The sequence below is a fragment of the Marmota flaviventris genome, chromosome 10 (assembly GCF_047511675.1).
Source record: "Marmota flaviventris isolate mMarFla1 chromosome 10, mMarFla1.hap1, whole genome shotgun sequence".
NCBI classification, from domain to species: domain Eukaryota; kingdom Metazoa; phylum Chordata; class Mammalia; order Rodentia; family Sciuridae; genus Marmota; species Marmota flaviventris.
In genome coordinates this window covers 123,109,224-123,131,073 of record NC_092507.1, presented here as the reverse complement: position 1 = coordinate 123,131,073, position 21,850 = coordinate 123,109,224, and the positions used below count along the sequence as shown (strand labels likewise).

At 52.8% G+C, this 21,850-nt stretch overlaps 1 protein-coding gene across 5 annotated transcripts; it reads left to right on the top strand.

Annotated features, from left to right (window-relative positions):
• Nucleotides 1-765: 765 nt before the first annotated feature.
• On the top strand, nucleotides 766-20,921 carry Adamtsl4 (ADAMTS like 4). 5 transcript variants are annotated; one of them, XM_071618466.1, is made up of 19 exons: nucleotides 766-822; nucleotides 1,147-1,321; nucleotides 11,690-11,793; nucleotides 11,993-12,050; nucleotides 12,366-12,706; nucleotides 12,882-13,578; nucleotides 13,813-13,915; nucleotides 14,967-15,103; nucleotides 15,376-15,580; nucleotides 15,821-15,993; nucleotides 16,096-16,207; nucleotides 16,310-16,495; nucleotides 16,657-16,786; nucleotides 17,647-17,851; nucleotides 18,126-18,302; nucleotides 18,629-18,835; nucleotides 18,940-19,119; nucleotides 19,404-19,548; nucleotides 19,687-20,921. In XM_071618466.1, the coding sequence occupies exons 3-19, from the start codon at nucleotides 11,774-11,776 to the stop codon at nucleotides 19,821-19,823; spliced, it is 3,213 nt and encodes a 1,070-aa protein (XP_071474567.1). In that variant the 5' UTR covers nucleotides 766-822; nucleotides 1,147-1,321; nucleotides 11,690-11,773; the 3' UTR covers nucleotides 19,824-20,921. The 5 variants fall into 5 exon arrangements, with proteins under 5 accessions (XP_071474567.1, XP_027809532.2, XP_071474570.1 ...); XM_027953731.3 differs by lacking the exons at nucleotides 766-822; nucleotides 1,147-1,321 and adding exons at nucleotides 9,289-9,378; nucleotides 9,699-9,747; XM_071618467.1 differs by lacking the exons at nucleotides 766-822; nucleotides 1,147-1,321 and adding an exon at nucleotides 9,310-9,378.
• Nucleotides 20,922-21,850: the final 929 nt, after the last annotated feature.

Here is a 21,850-nt window from a genome sequence, read left to right as displayed (position 1 = left end):
GCTCCTGCCTTCAGCTACTCTAGGGACTTTCTCATTCCTTAAATTGGACACTTTCTTCTCAGTTTGTGTCCCTGGTTCACTTGGGACAATGGCCTAGGGGACATTCCTAAGCATTTTTCTCAAGTCTCCTCCTTCTGCATGTATTCCACAAGAAGTGACTAAGATCTTATCACTGTGTGTGTGTGTGTGTGTGTGTGTGTGTGGGGCACCAGCATAACAAACACAAAGCCATGCCCCCAGCACTTTTTAGTTTGAGATAGGGTCTTGCTAAGTTGCTGAGGCTGTCCGTGAACTGGCAATCCTCCTGCCTCAGCCTCCTGAGCAGCTGGGATCATAGACCTGTGCCACCGTGCTTGGCCTCAGATCTCGAATGTCAGATCCTGCTAAGGAAACCCAGACATGGGAGGCAAGGCCGTTGCTCTTAAGAAGTTATAATCCAATTATTGAAGTGGTGAGGACATGGATGCAGCCTCCCTACCGTCACACCGTGGTATGAGCGCCATGGATTCTGCAGGCTGAATACAGCTGGAAGGAAGAAGTCATGCCAGGGCCAGTCATCGGCTTCCTGGAAGAGGTGGCATTTGAGCCACTTGAGGAATGAGTAGGATGTGAGGTTAGAAAGGACAGAAGGCATTCCATGGGTGTCATGGGTAAAGTGTTAAGCTTTTGCATTGATCAATGTCATTCACACAGGAGGAGAGGAGAGCTTAGTCAGGAAGGGGACCCGCGAATATGTGAAGAAGAAACCTGTTGGCTTAAAAGACCAGGACTTCATGCCTATATGAAAGTCTGAAGCTAACCCTGTTTGCCCCGGAAGCCAAGGTGAGTCACGGCGCATCCTGGGTCCCCATTTGTTTACCTGTAAAGTGAAGGGCCTGGGTTGGAATGGTGGCACATGCCTGCAATCCCAGTGGCTCGGGATAACAAATAAATAAATAAGAGACCGGGCAGGAAGATATTTAAAGTTCTTCACTATTCTAGAATGAGGCTGGAAAGGAGTGAAAATGACTTTAAGGTTTCAAAGAACGTCTCTAGCCACAGGGAATGCGAAGCCTGGGGAGGGAGAAGGTTTGGGGAGCAGACCCCTTCACGCCCCTTCCTTCCACTGGCTCTGGTCTTCACGGTCACAGGTTGATACGTTCTAAGTCTAACAGGGGCACTCGCTGCTTCTCTCTCGCCTGAGACTGTGACCCCGGCTGTATCATGGCCAAAGTAACAAGCCTTTGCACCTGGAGAGTCCGTGGACATCCCCCTGGAGGAGCCACCTCCACCTGCACCAACGTGACCTCAATATGATGGCACTATGGAGTCACAGAGGAGGGTAGGAATCCCACAAGTCCATAGTGATTCTTTTTTTTCTTTTCTTTCTTTCTTTCCTTCCTTCCTTCCTTCCCTCCCTCCTTCCTTCCTTCCTTCCTTTCGTGTGTGTGTGTGTGTGTGTGTGTGTGTGTGTGTGTGTGTGGTGCTGGGGATTGAACCCAGGGCCTCATGCATGCGAGGCAAGCACTTTGTCAACTGAGCTAAATCCCCAGCCCCCTAAGTGATTCTTGAAATGGAAATTACTGAGAAATTGAAACGGACTTGTTCCTAGGAGCCTATATTTGAGACCCCAATTAGTACCTGGCTCATAATCCCTGAGAGGAGGGAGTGTCACTCAGGTATGCCAAAGAGGCCCCAGGGAGTTCAGGAACAAGGCCACCCAAGGGGAGGACCAGGCCCCTTACTTCACAACCTCCACAGACACTTGTCAGTCACCCCAAAGTGAGAGATTCCCTGGGGTGGACCCAACTGCCACCGGGGAGAGAGAAGGGCTCAGGCAGTGCCAGGAAGGACAGCTCCCTCAGGCTTGTGGGCCCAGCCCTTTGGGGCCTGAAACTGGAAAGCCAGGCTGCGGCCAGAGGGCAAAGGCTTTGCGAGCTGAGAGAAGAGCCCGGATCAGACCCAGAGCTGCAAGGACAGGGAAGGCCACAAGCAGGGGAGGGAGGTCTCCCCGGCTCTTCATCCCCCTCTCCATCCACCCGATGAGCCTGGGCCCGTGGGCGGAGGCCAAGCGCTTTCCCTCCTGCCTCAACTTGGGCTCCGTCGCGGGTTTCTGACTTCAAGGCCTTGGTATGTATGAAAGCCTGGCCTCTCCTTGGGCTGGCCTGCCGCCTCTGGCCACCTTTATTCCTACCCTTTTATGTCTGCCTTTCTTAGGTCCTCAGCACATTTTGTCAAGATTAATTTGACACCAAACTGGCATTCTCTGAAGTGCAAGGAAACTTCTAGGCACCAGAAAAGCTCCGTGTGGGGAAGATCACCATGGCCTCCTTGAGGCAGACCTGTGGTAGAAGCCCAGGACCCAGGGCCACCCAGCGGGGGAAGCAGCTCTGTCTTGAGGCTCAGCTGGTGGAAATAACTTGCTCAGGTTTTTTTCCTCCCTGCTCCCTCTGCTCTACTCCCTGACTCTGAAAGAAGGTCTCCTCCCCCCAAACTAGGGACAGGGCCCTGTCACTTCCAGAGCTGACTTCTCTGTGTACCTCTGCTGTACCTGGAAACTTGACATCTAGAATGAGTGGACAGGTTGGAAGCTGGGCCCTTATCACGTGGTCTATTGTATGCTCTAAGAGCTCTTGAGGGCAAAAGAGTTGGTCTCTGTCACCTTCCTCACTTAAGACAAAACGCCCTATTTTCTGCCCTTAACTCCATATCTGCAATTGATCTGGGAATTGGGCACAAGGTTATGTGTGGTCAGCACAATAAGTGCAATTCCAGATTTAGGAATGACAATAAGTTACTCTATTCTCTCAAAATGCTTCGAGCCCATAGGCCTGGCCCCTCAACTCTTCCTTCTGTCCTCACTGGGCAGTGCACACCCACCTCTCAGTCCAGAGCATTTTCCCTCAGCCGCTGCTAAGCCTCCCCCGCTCACAGCCACCTCACACTCTGGTCCTGGAGCCCCATGACACAACGATCCTGCCGTGTTGAGGCAATATCACGGAACTCAGGCCTGGTGGCACATCTGTTGCCAGATTTCTTAGCAAAGAAGACAGGTTCTGTTCAGATAGTGATGTGATTTCCCTTGACCCCCTCAGCACAGGGCTGGCCCGTTATCATCAACCCACTATGAAAAAACATGTAAGGGCTGGGTTGTGGCTCAGTGGTACAGACTTGCCTAGCATGTGTGAGGCACTAGGTTCAATTCTCAGCACCACATGTAAATTAATAAAATAAAGATCCATCAACAACTAAAAAGTATATTTAAAACACACACACACACACACACACACGTATGTACTCTGTGTCATGGGCAAATCCTGACCTGAGTTCTGATGGAATCTGAAAGCATCCTCAGCAAAGAGCTCTGGGCATCATGATGATCAGCTTTTAGTCTTCACTTAATGCAATCTTTTCCATTCCCCCCCGTTTTTTTTTTTTTTTTTTTTTGTGGTGTGGTGCTGGGGATTGAACCCAGGGCCTTGTGCATGTGAGGAAGCACTCTACCAACTGAGCTATGTCCCAGCCCTCCACCCCTCTCTTTTAATTTGCAGAATTGAAAATTGAACCCAGGACCTCACCCATGCTAGGCAAGTACTCTACCACTGAGCTACATCCCCAGCCCCTAGGCATCATTTTATCAAATCTATAAAACAGTATGTAGAGAATGCATCAAAGAATCATCTAAGAAATCTTCCCAGTTAGCAGTCAACAAACATTCTCAACTATTCTGGAGGCCTGATCAGAAGCTTAGATCATGGCTATTTCCCAATACAGATGCAAGGAGGAGTGACAGGAGTTCAAACCACTTAACATAGTTGTCGAAGTACTGATGGGTTTGTAGACCTCAATGACTGCCAAAGTCATGTCTGACCAATTTAATTCCATAATATTTACTGAGTACTTCCTGTTCTGGGAACACCAGCAGCAGACAGTCATATGGCTCAGGGCAGTACAGAGGCAAAATCTGTCACTAGGTCCCCTGGGCCTGCCTGAGAAGCACTAGTACTTGAAATATGGAAGTACCATATTTCAAGTTTTCTTGATTTTGGCTGTGGGAATTTATGACCAAATCTGACATCTAGAGAGCAGTGATTAGGTGTCCAGAACACCCTATTCATGCCTTGATCCTCGCCTTACCCAATGGTTCACATCCTGTTTCTCCATTATTTCAACACCCCAAAGCCAGTTCAGGCCAGTGGAGGGAGACAACAGCCAGAAAGTGCTGGAATGTGGCCAGAGCAGAGGCAGTGCTCAGCACACTTGCTCCTGGGTTCATCCCACAAGCATTTGTTAAATGCCTGCTATGAGTGAGGTAAGGTGGTGGATACAAAGGTAAACACCACAGGGGGTCCCCACCCTCTGGGTTCCTGGGAGAACACAGGAGGTGTCAGGGTGCTCCCATAACAGTCATGGGCAATGGGCTAACTGGGCCAAGCCAAGGCCAATAGGTCAAAAGAACAGCATTAGAGCTGGCACAGTGGCACATGCCTATTATTCCAGTTACTCAGGAGGCTGAGGCGGGAGAATCTCAAATTCCAGGCCAACTTGATCAATTTAGCAAAAGCCTGACTGGAAATGAATAAAGGGCTGGGATGTAGCTCAGTGGCAGTGAGCCCCTGGGTTCAATCCCCCAAACAAAACAAAATTGCATGGTGAGGGGCTGGGGTCGTGGCTCCGTGGTAGAGCGCTTACCCCTAGCCTGCGGGAGGCACTGGGTTCAATCCCCAGCACCACATAAAAAAGTAAAATAAAGTTATTGTGTCCATCTACAACTAAAAAAAAAAATATTTAAACAGTGTGAGACAAGGTGACAATACACTAGAACAGGGAATTCATGGCTGGAGACCAGCCTGGCATGGAGTGTCTCTTTTGGAACAAAGGAGTTCAGCAAACCATGATTCTGAGGGGGCAGAAGGGCAAACACCAGGCTTTTCAGAAATAGTTATTATGGGGCTAGGGTTGTGGCTCAGCGGTAGAGCGCTCCTCTTGCACGCACAAGGCCCTGGGTTCAATCCTCAGCACCACATAAAAATAAATAAGTGAAATAAAGGTACTGTGTCCAACTATAACAAAAAAATAAAAAATATTAAAATAAAAAGAAATAGTTATTATGACCCTACATCAAAGTTTCAGGGCCCGACCTGTACACATTGGCTTTAAAATCAGTATTAGAATAGGGACAATCTGGGCTGGGGCTGGGGCTCAGTGGTAGAGCACTTGCCTAGCATGTGTGAAGCACCGGGTTTGATTCTCAGCACCACATATGAATAAATAAAGTCTACTAGCAACTAAGAAAATATTTTAAAAAAAAAGGGACAATCTCTCACACTAGACCTTAATTTAAAACAGTGTTAATTCAACACAAAACTTTCTGAATGTATTGTCAGTTACATTTCTTAAAAATTTCACTTGTACACAACGTACCTGGATAACAGTGCCTGATTAGAAAACTGGTTCTCTCCAGCTGAGGTGGCACAAGCCTGTAGTTCCAGCAACTCTAGAGACTGAGGCAGAAGGATTGAAAGTTCACAATCAGCCTCAACAACCTACTTAATAAGACCCTGTCTCACAATAAAAAAGGGCTGGGGATGTGCTCAGTGGTAAAGCACCTCTGGGTTCAATCCCCAGCAATGGGGAAAAAAAAAGAAAGAAAAGGAAAGGAAAACTGGCTCTCTCTTTTACTAGCTATGAGATTTGGGGCAAATTCCTGGAATTTCTTCTTGTTTGCAAATCTGTAAATGATGAGACAGTCTCTGGCCTAATGAGGACAGAGGGAGATAGATGCCTAAAGCTCACATCGTCTCAGGTGCAGAATAGAACAAGTGCTATGGCATATTAGCTAGGTGATTATGATGCTGAGGATTGAAACTAGGGCCCTTCTCATGCTAAGCACAAGTTCTACCACTGAGCTACACCATTAGGCAGCTAGAGAATTCCTTTTTTTTTTCAATGCTGGGGATCAAATTGAAGGCATTGAGCATGCTCAGCAAGTGTTCTACCACTGAGCTATACCCCAAGACCTTACAAACTTCTTTTTATCCTTAAGACAATTTCCACAAACTTAATCTGATACTTCACAAGTTACTAAGGCATAGGAAAATTTCTCTCTTCTTTTTTTCTTTCATTTTTTTTTCTCTTTTAATACTGGGAATTGAACCTGGGGTGTTCTATCACTGATCAACATCCCCAGCCCTTTTTATTTTTTATTTTGAGACAGGCTCTCACTAGGTGGTTGCCTGGGCTGGTCTTGGGCTTGTGATCCTCCTGCTTCAGCCTCCTGAGTAGCTGGATTCCAGGCGTCCACCACCGTACCTGACTAGGGAAATTTCCTTATGCAACTCTTTCAGGCCACTAAACCAGGAGAGTGGCAGCTGTGGTGACAGCTCTTTGGTCACCATTTCTTAATGGAAGGGACTATTTTTGACCTTCAGTTCTCATCAGTTACAAATGTCAAAGGCAAACCTTTCCCTTGCCTCCTTCTAGATAAGTGTTAGCTGACAGGCTGTGACAGGGCAGCACTGAAAGCTCCCTAACCTAAAATATCTCCCTTGGCCTCCCAGGAGGCGTTTGGTCTGCATTGTACTCTGAGAACTGGGCAAAGGGGCTTCCCCTCAGAACCCAGAACTATAAATATGCCTCTGGGTTGGGACTGGGTAGCACCAGGAGTCCCTGATAAACCACCCTGCTGGGAGTGGGTCATTAACCAGTTTCTTCGCAAGCCCTTTGGGAAAAAGGAAGACCAGAACCCAAGTACCTTTTGAGAGGCACCAATAAAGGCCTGCAGTAAATGTGGCCCGCAGTCCTATTTGTGATGTGCTTCCTGTTTGAAGTTTGCTTTTAGTAATTTGTCATATTACTAACCAGAGTATCTTGAAAAATAAAAACCCCGGGAAGCTAGGCATGGTGGTGCACACCCGTAATCCCAATGACTGGCGGGGGGGCAGGTGTAGAGGGGGTTGCTGAGGTAGAAGGATGGCAAGTTCCAGGCCGGCCTCAGCAATTTAGCAAGACCCTGTCTCATAATCATAAAAAGATCTGGGAGCGTAGCTCAGTGGTAGAACACCCCTGGGTTCAATCCCTAGTGCCACAAAAACAAAAAAACAAACCCAGTTGAGGCAGTAGGATAGCAAGTTCAAGGTCAGGCTTGGTATTTATCAAGACACTGTATTAAAAAAATAAAAAAGAAGTGCTAGGGGTATTGCTCTGTTTTGGAGTTTTATTCCTAATACTGCAAAATGAGTAAAATAAAAGCTGTTCTTTTGCTGGGGATCAAACAGAGGAACTTGCTCTGCCACTGAGCTATATCCCCACCCTAAAAGCATTTTATATTTTCACCCATCATATTCTTAGACCTAATATCTGCTTCTGCCGAGCCCAGGATTAACTGACCTCCAAGCCACTTTTATTTTATTTTATTTTTAACCTTTTTTATTATCAGAGATTTAACCCAGGGTTCTTTCCCACTGAGCCACATCCTTTTTAAATTGCTGAGGCTGGCCTGGAGTTTTCAATCTTCCTGCTTCAGCCTCTCAAGTTACTGGGTTACAGGTATGTCCCACCATGCTGGTTCCAAATCACATTTATTTATTTAGTTTTGATACCTGGCATTGAATTCAGGGGAGCTTAATCACTGAGCTGCATCCTTAACCCTTTTATATACATACCTATATATTTAAATTTAGAGACAAGTTCTTACTGGTTACTTAGGGCCTTGGGGGGGGGTGTAGAGGGGGTTGTAGAGGCTGGCTTTAAATTTGCCATCTGGTATTACAGGCAAGCGTGTTCAAGTCACTTACAAATAAGCAGTTACACTGCCTGCAGTGGTACATGGCCTATAAACCCAGCTACTTGGGAGGCTGATGCAGGAGGATTGCAAATTAGAAGCCAGCCTAGGCAATTTAGTGACCCCCTGATTCAAAATAAAAATAAAAAGGGTGAGGAATGTAGCTCAGTGGCAGAGAGACTGTAGGTTTAATCCCCAGTGCCAAGGAGAAAATAAAATAAAAGCAGCTTTAAAGCACTGAATAGATTTAACAAAACTGGACTCATGAGTAAATGGCAAATAAAAATGTAAAGGTAGGGCTGGGGATGTGGCTCTGCGGCAGAGCAGTCACCTAGCACTTGTGAGGCCCTGGGTTCGATCCTCAGTACCTCATAAAAATAATACGGGCGGTGGCACCTGCCCGTAATCCCATCTGCTCAGGAGGATGGCTAGTGCAAAGCCAGCCTCAGCAATTTAGCGAGGCCCTAAGCAACTCAATGAGACCCTATCTCAAAATAAAAAATAAAAAGGGCTGGAGCTCAGTGATAAAGCACCCCTGGGTTCAATCCTTAGTATCAAAAAACATAAAATTTAAAAAAAAAAATAGTAACCATTTATCATCTCCACTATGCCCGCCGTTTTACATATATTACTTATTTTTAACCTGAATACATTGACAATGCATGTGGTTAAAAAATCCAAACGTACAGAGTAAAATGGGAAAGCCTTTTCGACGGCTCTCCAAACCTGCACCTCTCCCTGATGTCGCCAACACTTCTGAGCTTGGGTGCATTCTTGCAAACATAAGTGGATCCTATCTTCAAGTCTATCTACGTCAAGTTAGCCCCACTTTAGGGATGAGAAAACTGCGGCAGAGAGGTTGTCGTATTCACTAAGATCGCAGGACCGACCCCCGGTTCACGGCGGACGTTCACGGTGGGGTCGGTCCGCCTCGTCATTAGCTCACATTCCTCGCGCTACTGCCTGGGTGCCACGCGGTGTGGATGGAGAAACGAGGCTCGCAGAGGTCCTCAGCACTCGGAACCGCACGGGGGACAGAGCTGGCTGGGCTTGCAGGGGAGGCCGTGGGGAGGACAGGGCTTTGACCCGGGTGGATCTGTGGTCGCGCGGGGCCAACTCGGTCTGAGGCCAGCGTTCCGCTCTGGGGCCAGCGGCTTGCCCAGGCCACCGGCACAGAGGCCCCGGGGCCCTGCGGCCCTCGAGGCCGCCGAGCCTGGGAAGGCACGGTGCTCCCACCACAGTCAGTCCCGGAGGCTGGCGGTGTTGGGGCGCCGAGCTCCAGGCGGTGCGGGGACCTCCAAACCCACGGCGCCTCCCAGTCCGGCCGTCGGGGGCGCCCGGCACTGAGGGCGACCGCCCGCGGCCTCGGCTGGGTGGCCTGGCGGGCGCGGGCGCGGGCGCGGGCGCAGGTCGGGGGTCCCCACCCCCGGGCCGGGGGGCGCGGGCCCCGGCGCGTGGCGGGCGGGGCGCCGTGGGGCGGGGCGCGGGGCGGAGCCTCGGCCGGAGGAGGCCGTGTCCCCAGACCGGCCCGGGGCCGCAGTGGCCGCCGCCGAGCCAGGCTGCTCAGAGCGCCCGGGCGCAGACGGGTCCGCGGGCCGACGGGGCGCGCAGAGCAGGTAGAGCCTCCCCTGTCCCCACCCGTCCCGCGACTAGACCGCCAGCCCGCGCCGCCGCCGCTCCCCGAGCTGAGCGGTCGCGCCCCCACCACGACCCCGGACCGTCCTCCAGCCCCTGGGGTTGAATTCCTGGGGAGGGGGTCTGATCCGCCGGTACTCTGGCCCCATCCTCCGGGCGGCCAATGAGCCAAACTTCCTACAAGGCACATAGTAAAGTTGGAAAACATACCCAAGACCTCCCTGCACGCGCTGGCGCCTCTGCCTCCCTCCTCCAGGGGGATGCTTTTCGAAGACATGTCCTCCCTCCCCACCCCCAACAGACACTTTCACTCCTGGAATTGAGGGACAGGGTCGCCGACAGGGATGCAGGTGAGTGCCTTTGATACAGCTCAACCTGATGACGCAGGAGGTTGACCCAAAGGAAAGACACCTGTTGGATAGTCCTCCAGGCCCCAGGAGAGGGCCGGATGAGGAAGAAGGAATTCTGACTCAGGACAGGGACTCTCCATGGCCAGCCCAGAACCACACTATCTAGCCCCCACCCACCAGCAGTGGCCCATTTCCTAGAGTCCCTTGGGTCAACGTTGGAGAAGGGATTAGCTCTGCTCCAGTCGCTCTCCTTGATCTCTACTGTCCAGAGTGGGAGGTGTGGCCAGAAGGAGCCCAGGTTTGTCCTGACCAGGGTCCAGCCTGGCACCAGAGTGACCAGTTCTGACCTCTACTTTCCTCACCTTGGTCAGAGAGAGACACCAGATGAGGGACATGAAAAGGAGTGAAAGCACAAATGTGTGTCTGTTTCCACAGAGCAGAGGGTATCGGCCCCCTGCCCAGCTGTGCAGGGGAGGGTGGGGTGAGACTTTTCCAGAGAGGGAGCCAGGCCTGGCCCCACCCCAGGAGCTCACGTCACCCCCACCCCTCACTTCTCCAGGGAACTGCCAAAGCCAGCTCAGGACAGGATTATGTGTACTGGGTAGACCCGTGAAGAGAAGCAGCAAGAATAGACCCGGGGAGTCGAGGGGAGCCCAGGAGAGGGGAGTGGAGCAGGCAGTGACCATCACCCTGTCTCTGCTTCCCTTCATCCCCAAGTAACATCCAGGCAGAGGGCTGAGAGTTGGTTTGGAATGTGGGTCCTTCTCTGGAACCCTATCTCCCCCTCCCATCAGGGCAGAGTTGCTGACCTCAGTGGCCAGCCCAGCCAGGGGAAAGAGAGGCCACCATCAACCCCCTCTCCAACTCCAAGCAGCTGAGGTGGCCCTGCCCTGTGGCTCGGCCACTTTGATCCCTCCCTCCAACTCTGAGTCCTGGGGTCCAACAGAGAGGCTGGAGCTGAGTGGTGCTACCCCCAAGCGCATTCCTACCCTTCCCTCTGCGTTTTCCTGCCCCTAAGCTGGCTCGGCCTCCTTGGATTCTTCAACGGGTGCCTTTCAGATCCAACAGAAACAGTGCTTTTTTTTCCTGGAAAGCAGAACTAAGACGGGATGGGGATGGGGGTGGGAAGGGTTCATAGTGAGAAGGAAGGGACTGGAGGGCATGGGTGGGTGAGTCAGGCTTTGACCAAGCCCCACTTCCCCAGTTTTCAGAGCTAGACTCCAGAATAGACTTCCCAGCATTCCAGAATGAAAGGGCTGTGACTGGGCAGCAAGGGCAGCTCTGGCTGCATGGCTGTCCTTCCCAGGTTTCCCCAGCCATTACAGCTGTGCCCCAAGAGAAAAATAACTGCATGAATAAGGCCCCCCAGAGCCCATGCTGAATGGATGCTGGCATGGAGGGGAGTTAAATCACCCTCTTCTCTAGAGATGAAGCCATCAACCCACTTAGTTTATTCCTTGGCCAAAAGCGTCAGAGACAGGCTGGGATGGGCCTGTTCCATCCATAAAGCAGCTTGGCTAAGGGAAGAAAAGGCCGGAGTCAGGTAGGAAACAGAGGGGGTGTCTGACGTCCTGCCCAGCCTGCTGCCCACCTTCCCAAGGAGCCCCGGAGGGCAGGAGCCGGCCAGATAAAACCCTGAGGACGAGCAGCTTCTGGGCCTGCGCTGCCCCCCCCCAGCCCCTCCTCCGGACTTAGGGAGGAGCTGAGAAGTCCCTACAGGGCCAAGGGGAGGGGACCAAGCTGAGTTGGGAGGCTGAGGTCAGACCCCCACCCTGTAGCTTCAGCAGATGGAGAAGGCCGCATTCCTTCCTGCTCCCACCCTCAGATCATAAAGGGTTGGACTCGTCCCCCCACCCCTGCTCCCGAGATGTCCTTCTGAGGAGTCCCCTCTCTCAGCCCTCCAGCTTGCTGAAGAGGTAACCACCGGCTTCTGTCCCTGCAGAGCGCAGTCTCCACGCCCTGATGCCTGAGTAGGGATCCTGGCCGTCCCCTCCTCCCTTGCCCAGGGGCAGTGCAGGGCGGAGAGATGGAGAAGTGGGTGGGCAGGTAAGAGGAGGGGCAGCCAGCGAGGAGGGAAGGCTCATCCATGGATGTGGGTGGAAGGGTCACTGGGAGGGTCCAGGAAAGTGAGGAGAAACTTCTGCTTTCTGAGAAGTTGGCAGAAGTGGGAGTCGCTGGGGGGGAGGGGCGGGCGGTGTCGCAACACCTCTGGCTCCGCTGGTGCATCCTGGCCTTTGGTTTGCAGGCCCCGCCTGTGTCTTCTGCTGCTTCTGTCCCTCCCTCAGCTCTGCCTGGACCAGGAGGTGAGCCCTGGGCAAGTGGGCGGCCACCAGCCCCTGCCTGGGGTCTTTCCGTCTCCCCTAGCCTCCCAGGCTGCCTCCCCAGGCCAAGTCTCCATTTCCCACACCTTCTGCTGAGCTGCGGTCCCCTTCCCTCATGCTTGGCCCCCTCAACTCCCTTGCTAACTCCCTAATGCTTGACAAGGACACCGAAGGCTGAGGTCGCCTCTGATGTTGACCTTCAGCCAGTAGCAACTGGCCAGCTCCAGGCCTGGACTAGGTACCTGGAGGGTCCCCCTCAGGTCACTCTAATTCTGTCTGCCCTTTTTCTCTATGTAGGTGTTGTCTGAACAGTCTCCTCAGACACCCCCAGAGGAGGGCCGGGGCCCTGAGGGTGTCTGGGGATCTTGGGACCAGTGGGCCTCTTGCTCCCAGCCCTGTGGGGTGGGGGTGCAGCGCAGAAGCCGGACATGTCAACTCCGCCCAGGCCTGCCCTTCCCTCCCAGACCCCCAAGACATCCAGAAGCCCTTCGACCCCGGGGTCAAGGCCCTAGACCTCAGACTTCCCGAGAAACCCACTCCCTGTACAGGCCACTGCCTCAGGGAAGGGGTGGCCCCCTTCGAGGTCCTGCTTCCCAACTAGGGAAAGAAGAGACCCAGGAAGCTCAGGGGCCACAGAGGTAAGGCTATGAGGACAGGGGTGGGCCTTGGGTAAAGGGGTTGGGGCTTGGTGTAGAAAAGGGTAGTAAAGGACACTGTGGTCTAGGAAGTTGGTCTTTGGTGCCAAGAAGTAGGCTGGAGAGACAGGTCAGTGATGGCCAGAGCTATGACCCCATGTCTGCAACACCTCTTCAGGTCCCGGGTTCGAGACCCCATCAAGCCAGGAATGTTCGGCTATGGAAGAGTGCCCTTTGCCTTGCCACTGCATAGGAGCCGCAGGCACCCCCGGAGGTCGTCCAGATCTGAACTTCCCCAGACCTCTTCTGGAAGGGAAGGACACTTTCCAACCCTGAGTCCCAGAGCAGAGCCATCCTCTGCAAACCACGGCTCCCAGACTCAGCTCCCTCCTCCAGAACCATCTGCCCATATCCCATCCCTCCCAGAAGAACCCCCAAAGTCTGAAGCTGCTCAGAACGAGGTGCCCCCAAGAACCAGTCCTGTCCCCACACAGCCTCACCCCATAGCCCAAGCCTCTAGCACAGGGTCTCCCTCACCTTCCCTTTCCTTGGGAGAAAGTGGCTCTTTCCACATGTCTTCTCAACCAAGAATGCCAAATTCTCAGGGTTGGGCCAGTCCCTGGGTAGCACGAAGCCGCCTTGACCCTTTCCCTTCTGTCCCTCGGGGACAAGGTCAGCAGAGACAAAGGCACTGGAGACCTGGGGGAAACCCTTATGGGTCCCGCATGGAGCCTGCCCCTCATCCACCAGATGGCTGGTTGCCTCTGCTGAATGCTGGACCCCACTCCAGCTCCCTCTGGAGCCTCTTTGCTCCTAGCAGCCCTGTCCCAAGATGCTCTGGGGAGACTGAGCAGCTGAGAGCCTGCAGCCAAGGGGTGAGTCCTTCCCTGGGCCTTGTCTCCCTAGCCCAGAATTCCAATCTGGTTCCCTAACACTGAGTCTGGGTCCTTGTCTGACCTGGACCTAAGGGAGAAGGGTTCTGGCATCTGATCTCAGGGTGGGGGTTAGGTGCTCTTTCATAGACCTGACCCTCCCCAACTCCCCAGGTCCAGCCCTGGCCCACACCCAAGTATCCCTTCCCGGTTCTCTTTTGTGTCCCCCCACCTCAGCCCTGCCCACCTGAGCAGCCAGATCCCCGGGCCCTACAGTGCGCAGCCTTTGACTCCCAGGAATTCATGGGTCAGCTGTACCAGTGGGAGCCCTTCACTGAAGGTGAGGTGCTAGCTGCGGGAGAGCAGGTGAGCGTGATGGAGGGAGGGCCCCGTGTTTCCCCACGCAGGCCTTCTCTTTCTCTTCTGTCATACCTTCTTACTCCCCTGAGCTGGGCCAGAGAGATTTAGCCCAGCTCTGGAAAGGGGAGGGGACTTTAGATGTCAGATGGTGACACGTGGTCAGCAAAGGCGTCAGGCTGGGAGAGGGAGCTATCCAGAAGTGTCCTTTGGTTAGCTTCCTCTGGGAACATGTCCATCCTAAGAGGTGGGAAGTTGATGTGACACGGGAGGTCCTGTCCAGACGGCACAGTAGGAGCAGAGGTGCCACGGGTCCTGGTGGTTTCAGTTGCACCAAGACAACCCTTATAAGCTTTGAACTTATGTAATCATAGGTGGTAGAAGTCCCTTAATGGCCAGGGGCAGTGACAAGCACCTGTAGTCCCAGCTACTTGGAAGGCAGAGGCAGGAGGATGACTTAAGCTCAGGACTTTGAGACCATCCTGAACAATAGAGAAACTCCATTTCAAACAAAAAGCAAACCTTGATGGTCTCATGGCCTCTACTGACCTGATCAACATTTCTTCTTTTTTTTTCTTTCTTCTGTTTTTGGTACCAAGGGTGCTAAGCCACTGAGCCACATCAACAGTCTTTTTTTTTTTTTTTTTAATTTTGAGACAGGTCTCACTGGGTTCTTACAGCGTTGCTGAGTTGCTGGGGCTGGCTTCAAAGCTGCGATTCTCTTGCCTCACCTCCTGACATGCCAGGCTCTCACCAGTCTTTCTTTCTTTTCTTTTTTTTTGGTGGTGCTGGGGATTGAACCCAGGGCCTTGTGCATGCAGGGCAAGCACTCTACCAACTGAGCTATGTCCCCAGCCCTCTCACCCGTCTTTCAATGTGTGGGACTGTTATGTTTCCTTCAGTCACACCAATTCACGTAACCTCAAGATGTCCCAAGGTGATATCAGTAAAGCTGCTGTCAGGACTCGGGGCTCTTTCACTCTTGGTCTCTCACCAGGGACCCTGGCTAACCAACCTTCTACCTTGTCTTCTAGTTCAGGGATCCCAACGCTGTGAGCTGAACTGCCGTCCCCGCGGCTTCCGTTTCTACGTCCGTCACACTGAAAAGGTCCAGGATGGGACCCTGTGTCAGCCTGGAGCCCCCGACATCTGTGTGGCTGGACGCTGTCTGGTGAGGGAGGACAGGGTGTGCATGTGCACCCAGAGTCTCTTTCAGTCATCGTTACAACCACAAAGTAACAGACTCCCCCAGGGGAAGCTCTGGCCTGCCACGCTGAGGAGGGCTCCCGTCAGGCTCCCCACATCCCGAGCGTGGCCAGGGCGCTGGGGCTGGTGAAGAGCACCACAGCAAGGCTGGTGATGAGCTGAGGGCCCCGCGTGGACCAGGGTGAGTAAGGGGGCATCTGGTTTCCATGTGACCCTGCCTCACCTCACTCTTCCCAGAGCCCTGGCTGTGATGGCATCCTCGGGTCTGGCAAGCGTCCAGACGGCTGTGGAGTCTGTGGGGGTGACGGTTCTACCTGTCGCCTCATTTCGGGGAACCTCACGGACCGAGGGGGCCCTCTGGGCTATCAGAAGATCCTCTGGATTCCCGCTGGCGCCTCCCAGCTTCAGATTGCCCAGCACCGGCCCAGCTCCAACTACCTGGGTGAGCACCTGGCCCCCGTCCTGTCCCACCTCCCTCTGCTCTCGGTTCTGCTTCCCAGGCTCCTGTTCAGCACGACACACAAGCCAAACAGGGAGAAGTTCCCCCTCTTTCTGGGGAAATGAGGAAGCCGAGATGGCTTAGGGTATCTTAAGCGCTGGGTGGGATGCACGGAAGGGTCAGGAAGTAGTGGGGAGGAGGACAGAATGACTAACCTCCAAGTTCCGGATCTCTCCCTTTCAGCTCTTCGTGGCCCTGGGGGCAGGTCCATCATCAATGGGAACTGGGCTGTGGATCCCCCTGGGTCCTACACAGCTGGTGGAACTGTCTTCCAGTATAACCGTCCTCCTCGGGAGGAGGGAAAGGCAGAGAGTCTGTCAGCTGACGGCCCCACAACCCAGCCTGTGGATGTCTATGTGAGCCGGGGGCTGAGAGGAAGGCCTGTCCTCTAAGAGCAGAGCCACAGGGGTCCCGTGGGAGGACCCCACCCCCCCCTGATCACCTCCTCTCTCCCCCAGATGATCTTTCAGGAGGATAACCCTGGGGTCTTTTATCAGTATGTCCTCGCTTCACCACCTCCAGTCCCCCAGAGCGCCACTGCGGAGTCTCCCATCCATCAGGTTCAGCCTGGTAAGACTCCATTGACCCCCAGACCCAGGAGGAGCGGAGAAGCCGAGAGGAGCTCCAGGTGGTAGGAGGCGTCTGATCTGCCTTCTCAACTCCCCTGCACAGAGAGGCTGAGGGGGGAGCCCCCAGCTGCTTCAGCACCCCGCCCAGTCCGGACCCCAGGCACCCTCCAGCGCCAGGTACGGATCCCCCAGATGCCTGCCCCTGCCCATCTCAGGACACCCCTGGGGTCTCCAGCTGGATACTGGAAACAAGTGGGACACTCCAAGTGCTCAGCGTCCTGTGGAGAAGGTGACTTCAGACCTATGTTCCTGACATTTCAGTCCAGATGCCCAACTCGACACTCCCAACTACGTATCCTAGATCGTGGGTCCACACCTTGACCTGGGACCCCATGGAAACTGGGGTTTAAACCATCCTGCTTCCCCTGACTACCCTTTCCTCCCCTTCAGGTGTTTGGCGCCCCATTTTCCTGTGCATTTCTCGAGAGTCAGGAGAGGAGCTGGACAAACACAACTGTGCCATGGGTGCCAGGCCTCCAACCAACCCTGAACCCTGCCACAACCCCCCGTGTCCTCCATAGTGAGTAGAGCCCACAAAGAGGGTCAGGATACTAGAAACACACAAATTGCTCCTGGATTTGCTCCTCACTCACAGGATCTTACCTGGACTGTGCATTCAACTTGACATTTCCTGGCTGCAAAGAGACAATCAATACTAGATTAGAATGGTTGAGATAACTGGGGATGTGGCTCAGTGGTAGAGCACTTGCTTAGCCTGGGTAAGGCCCTAGGTTTGATCACCAGCAGCAAGGGGAAAAAAGAAAAAACAGAAATCGAAAGAGGCAAGAGAAATTAACTGGGAAACATCCAATTCCTTTTGCCAAATGGGGTGGCACATGCCTATAATTCCAATGATGAGAGGCTGAAGAAGAAGGATCACAAGTTCAAGGCCAGCCTCAGCACTTAGTGAGACCCTAAGCAACTTAGCAAGACCCTGTCCCTGCCGTAAAAAATAAAAAGGGCTAAGGATGTAGCTCAATGGTAAAGCCCTCTGGATTCAATCCCCATACCCAAAAAAGGAAAAGAAAAGATTGGGGCTGGGGCTCAGTGGTAGAGCATTTGCCTAGCATGAGTGAGGCACTGGGTTTGATCCTCAGCACCACATAAAAATAAATAAAATAAAGGTCCATCAACAACTAAAAAAATATTCAAAAAAAAAAGAAAGAAAGAAAAGATTAGAATGACTGACACCCCATAGACAGCAAGAAAACCCCGGCAGTGGCAGTCTAAGTTGCCACAAGGAACCAGACTCCAAATGCTAGAGGTGCCCACTCTCCTCCATGGGGCCCCATGCCCAGTATGTTTCTTCTCCTTGCACACGGCAACCCCACACATCTGGTCCCTGTCTCTCCCTCTCCCCTGCCCTGCCTGTGCCCACAGTTGGGAGACTGGTGAGTGGACATCCTGTAGTCGCTCCTGTGGCCCAGGCACCCAGCACCGCCAGCTGCACTGCCGGCAAGAGTTTGGGGCAGGTGGCTCCTCTGTGCCTCCGGAACGTTGTGCACATCTTCCCAGGCCCAACGTGACCCAGCCCTGTCAGTTGCGCCTCTGTGGCCATTGGGAGGTGGGCTCTGCCTGGAGCCAGGTAAGTGGGCCTTTGCAAGGAGGACCCCAGAGAATTGGACATCAATGAACTAGATTAGTATTTTTTCCACTTCCTTCTTCGTCTACAGAAACTTTTTACAAACAGGATCTCATATGAAATCCTAATATATGTCATATAAGAGAAGAACCAGAGACTGGAGGCCTGGAGCCCCATGCTCAACCTCCTCCTCAACCCACAAAAGCTTGTACCCACTGGGTAGGGGTGGCTATCAAAGGCAGATCCTGGTTGATGGATTCCCCCTCACCCCCTCAAGTGTTCTGTCCGGTGTGGCCGAGGTCAGAGGAGCAGGCAAGTTCGCTGTGTTGGAAACAACGGCAAGGAAGTGCATGAGCAGGAGTGTGCTTCGGGCCCCCCCCAGCCCCCCAGCAGAGAGGCCTGTGACATGGGGCCCTGTACCACAGCCTGGTTCCACAGTGAATGGAGTTCCAAGGTGGGCCCCTCAGCCCCTTAACCAAGTCCTGTATCCCTGGTGACCCCACTCAGTCCATCCTATCAGTCTTCTCAACACAGCTCAAAATGCATTTATTGAAAAAATACCTATTATGTGCTTTATACTGGGAACTCAGAAATAAGTGAGGAAAAACTTATGTCAGAGTTCTGGACATGCAACTGTCATTACCCTTGCCCATCTGGTACCTCTGGGGCATTGCCAAACCTCTGGGAACAGGACCCAGGATGCTTCCATCCCAAAGCCCCCTCTTCCTGTTCCAGTCACCAGCAGCCTCCCTTCATACAGGACACTCTACTTCTCAACAGTGCTCAGCTGAGTGTGGGACAGGGATCCAGAGACGTTCTGTGGTCTGTCTCAGGAGTGGGGAGATGCTTAGGGCAGGGCCAGAGGAAGCAGGAACAGGAACCAGTGAGCAGAGCTGCCCACCAGGAAGCCGCCCTCCTGACATGCGTGCCTGCAGCTTGGGGCCCTGTGAGATCACAAGGTGTTGGTACACAGGGCCCTGGGGGGAGGTGAGCTGAGGGTCTGGGAGGGGGACAGAGCGGGGATTCCAGTCCCAGCAGGAGTTCACATCCCCAGTTGGGAATGATTTCTGTTTTCCCTTTCCCTATATCAGTGCTCCTCAGAATGTGGCTCTGGCACACAGCGTAGAGATGTCATCTGTGTGTCCAAACTGGGGACTGAGTTCAATGTGACTTCTCCTAGCAACTGTTCCCACCTGCCCAGGCCCCCTGCTCTGCAGCCCTGTCAGGGTCAGCCTTGCCAGGACCAATGGTTTGCTACTCCCTGGAGTCCGGTGAGTGCCTGGTTCCCTGCCCTGCTCAGCCTGGGCCTCCAGAGAAGGGGGAGTGCTCATCACACCCCAAGTCTCTGAGCCCCAGGACAAGCCCAGCTGAGGTTTCACATTGTCCTATTTTCTATAGACTTGGAGAACAGGTGGGCCTTTTCTCCACTTGGGGTTTCATAATGTCCCCAGATAATGTGCCATCACTACCTTTCAGAGAAGGAGGTGGTAGCCTGGGGTTAGAGAGGAACCCTGGGGTCAGCAAAAGTTTGATATGATAGCTGTGTTCTTCCTAGTGTTCTCGCTCCTGCCAGGGGGGCACACAGACAAGAGAGATCCAGTGCCTGAGTGCCAACCAGACCCTCAGCACTCGATGCCCTCCACACCTGCGACCCTCCAGGAAACGACCCTGTAACAGCCAACCCTGCAACCAGCGCCCTGGTAAAATGCCCCCTCTCCCCAACCCCCAACAGAGTGGAGTTAGCTGAAGTCTGGGTGGAGGAGAGAGAGGACCAGTGGGAGGGGAGTACAGCTCTGGATGGATGAACCATTGTACCTGTTGGCCTCCTCTGTCCTCAGATGATCAGTGCAAGGACAGCTCTCCACATTGCCCCCTGGTGGTACAGGCTCGGCTCTGCGTCTACCCCTACTACACAGCCACCTGTTGCCGCTCTTGTGCGCATGTCCTGGAGCGGAGCCCCCCGGAGCCTGCGTGAAATGGTTCCAGGACACTCTCTCCTTATGTTTTCTTATGCCATCACTGGTCTCATCAGTCAACCCACTTTGTACTCCCTGGTTCTCCAGACTGCCTCAGTCTCACCAGGGTGTCCTCCAGGATGACTACAGGGGCAAAGTGACTGAAGGGGACTATCAAGATGTGTGATTGGGTCTGTATATGTGGTATGATGGTGTGTGTGCACAGATGTCCCCAGATGTGTATCTGGGCCTGCAGGGGTGTGCACCCCCTTACATGTGTGTCACTTCCCAAAAAGAAATTATTTAAATTGATAAGGAGTGGGGGGGGGGGGCAATACTTGTTTCCCTGAGACTTTTCTAAGCTGAGAGAAAAGCAAGTTTGCAGTTCCTTACTAATCTGAGCTACTTAAAAAGTGTGGCTTCTCCATCAAATACAATTTTGTGCCCTAAACCTCATTTCTTATGTTCAGGCCTCACATCTTCTAAACCATCCTTTTGGACTGGGGGCTGGAGCTCAGTTGTAGGGCACTTGCCTAGCATGCCCAAGACAAGTACTAGGTTCCATCCCCAGTACTCCAAAAATTAAAAATGAACCACCCTTTTGTCTTTGATCCCATTTCCCCTTACCCAGACTCTATTTCTTTCTCCCTACTTAGCTAAGGGTGGGAGGTCAGCCATATCAATCCTGCTTTACCCACAAAAGACTGCCTCTTGGAACAGGGACCAGTTGGGCAGAAGGTGGAAAAAAGAAATGTTACCATAAGACACTCTAGCCTCTGTCCCCACTTCCCACCTCCTAAAATAGTTCCTTCCCCAGAACTAATTTATTTTTTATTAAAGTTGATTATGACAAGTAAGAAATATGCCTTTCATTGTCCTTGTGGGAACACAGCCATCTGAGCCACCTAAGCAGTGTGAGGTCAGAATTGAAGGTAGGAAGGGTACTCAGGTTCCATCCTCAGCACCACTTAAAAATAAATAAAGGTAAAAAAAAATGCGTAAAGGGCTGGGGATGTGGCTCAAGCGGTAGCGCGCTCGCCTGGCATGCGTGCGGCCCGGGTTCGATCCTCAGCTCCACATACAAAGATGTTGTGTCCGCCAAATACTAAAAAATAAATATTAAAATAGTCTCTCTCTCTCTTTAAAAAAAAAAATGCGTAAAAAGCGGAGGGCTGCTGGGGATGTGGCTCAGTGGTTAAGCACCCCTGGGTTCAATCCCCAATATCAAAACAAAAACAAAAAACGTGCCTGGGTCAAAGGGAGAGGATCCTGGCCAGCCTCAGTCTTGCAGGTCACTCACTGGCCACTAGGAGTCACCACTTCTCCCAGTTTAGATGTGAAGTTGGGATCTTGGATCCTGAGCTATGGGGGTTCTTGGGAGGCTCTCTCTGTAAAGTCTGGGAACACAGTAGTACTTTTTTCAATAGAGGCTGAGCTGAATGGCTGCTGGCCTTCTGGAGCTGTTTTCCTCTTCTCTTTGGCCCTATCTTTCTGCCTCCTCTTCTTTTCTGTTATTAGCAATTTTCCTGTTAAGCTCTTGGTTTATTGCTTTTTGTGGGGGTGGGGGCATGATTTCTGGCCCCCAGTCCCTTGAAGAGGAAATGATTAGAGGAGGAGGAGCCTGGCCTGCCTTTAAGGGCCTTGGGGCTGGGTGAGGGAGCGCCCGCAGTACTGAATGTCCTGCCAAGGACACATTCTTCAGAAGTGTCTCACCCTAGTCTCCTCCCTCTGCTCCCCCACCCCGTCCATTTTTTTTTCTCAAGGTAAATAACTTTCTGAGGTGGTGTGACCCTGCAGTTCTGACACCCGAGTTCCTTACTTATGGAGACCAGATTTCCCAAGGGGTGACAGGAGTAGTTGCCCCTCCATTGAGGCAACCTTCCCATATCTGCCTCCCCTCTGCCGGCTGGCTAAGACCATTGCTAAAGGGCCTGAAGAAACAGTCTAACCCCATGACTGGGTCCAGTGAAGGACACCAGAGCTGCCTGGGGGACAGGGTTTCTCTAGCAGTCTTCCTCCCCTCACAGTGCTACCCTGGGACTCAGGC

What these genes read in the sequence shown, in the direction of transcription:
- Adamtsl4 (XM_071618466.1), top strand. Translation starts at nt 11,774, where the DNA reads ATGGAGAAGTGGGTGGGCAG. An exon ending in TGGGCTCTGCCTGGAGCCAG is followed by an intron (nt 17,852 to 18,125) that starts GTAAGTGGGCCT and finishes CACCCCCTCAAG; the next exon opens with TGTTCTGTCCGGTGTGGCCG. An exon ending in TTGCTACTCCCTGGAGTCCG is followed by an intron (nt 19,120 to 19,403) that starts GTGAGTGCCTGG and finishes TGTTCTTCCTAG; the next exon opens with TGTTCTCGCTCCTGCCAGGG.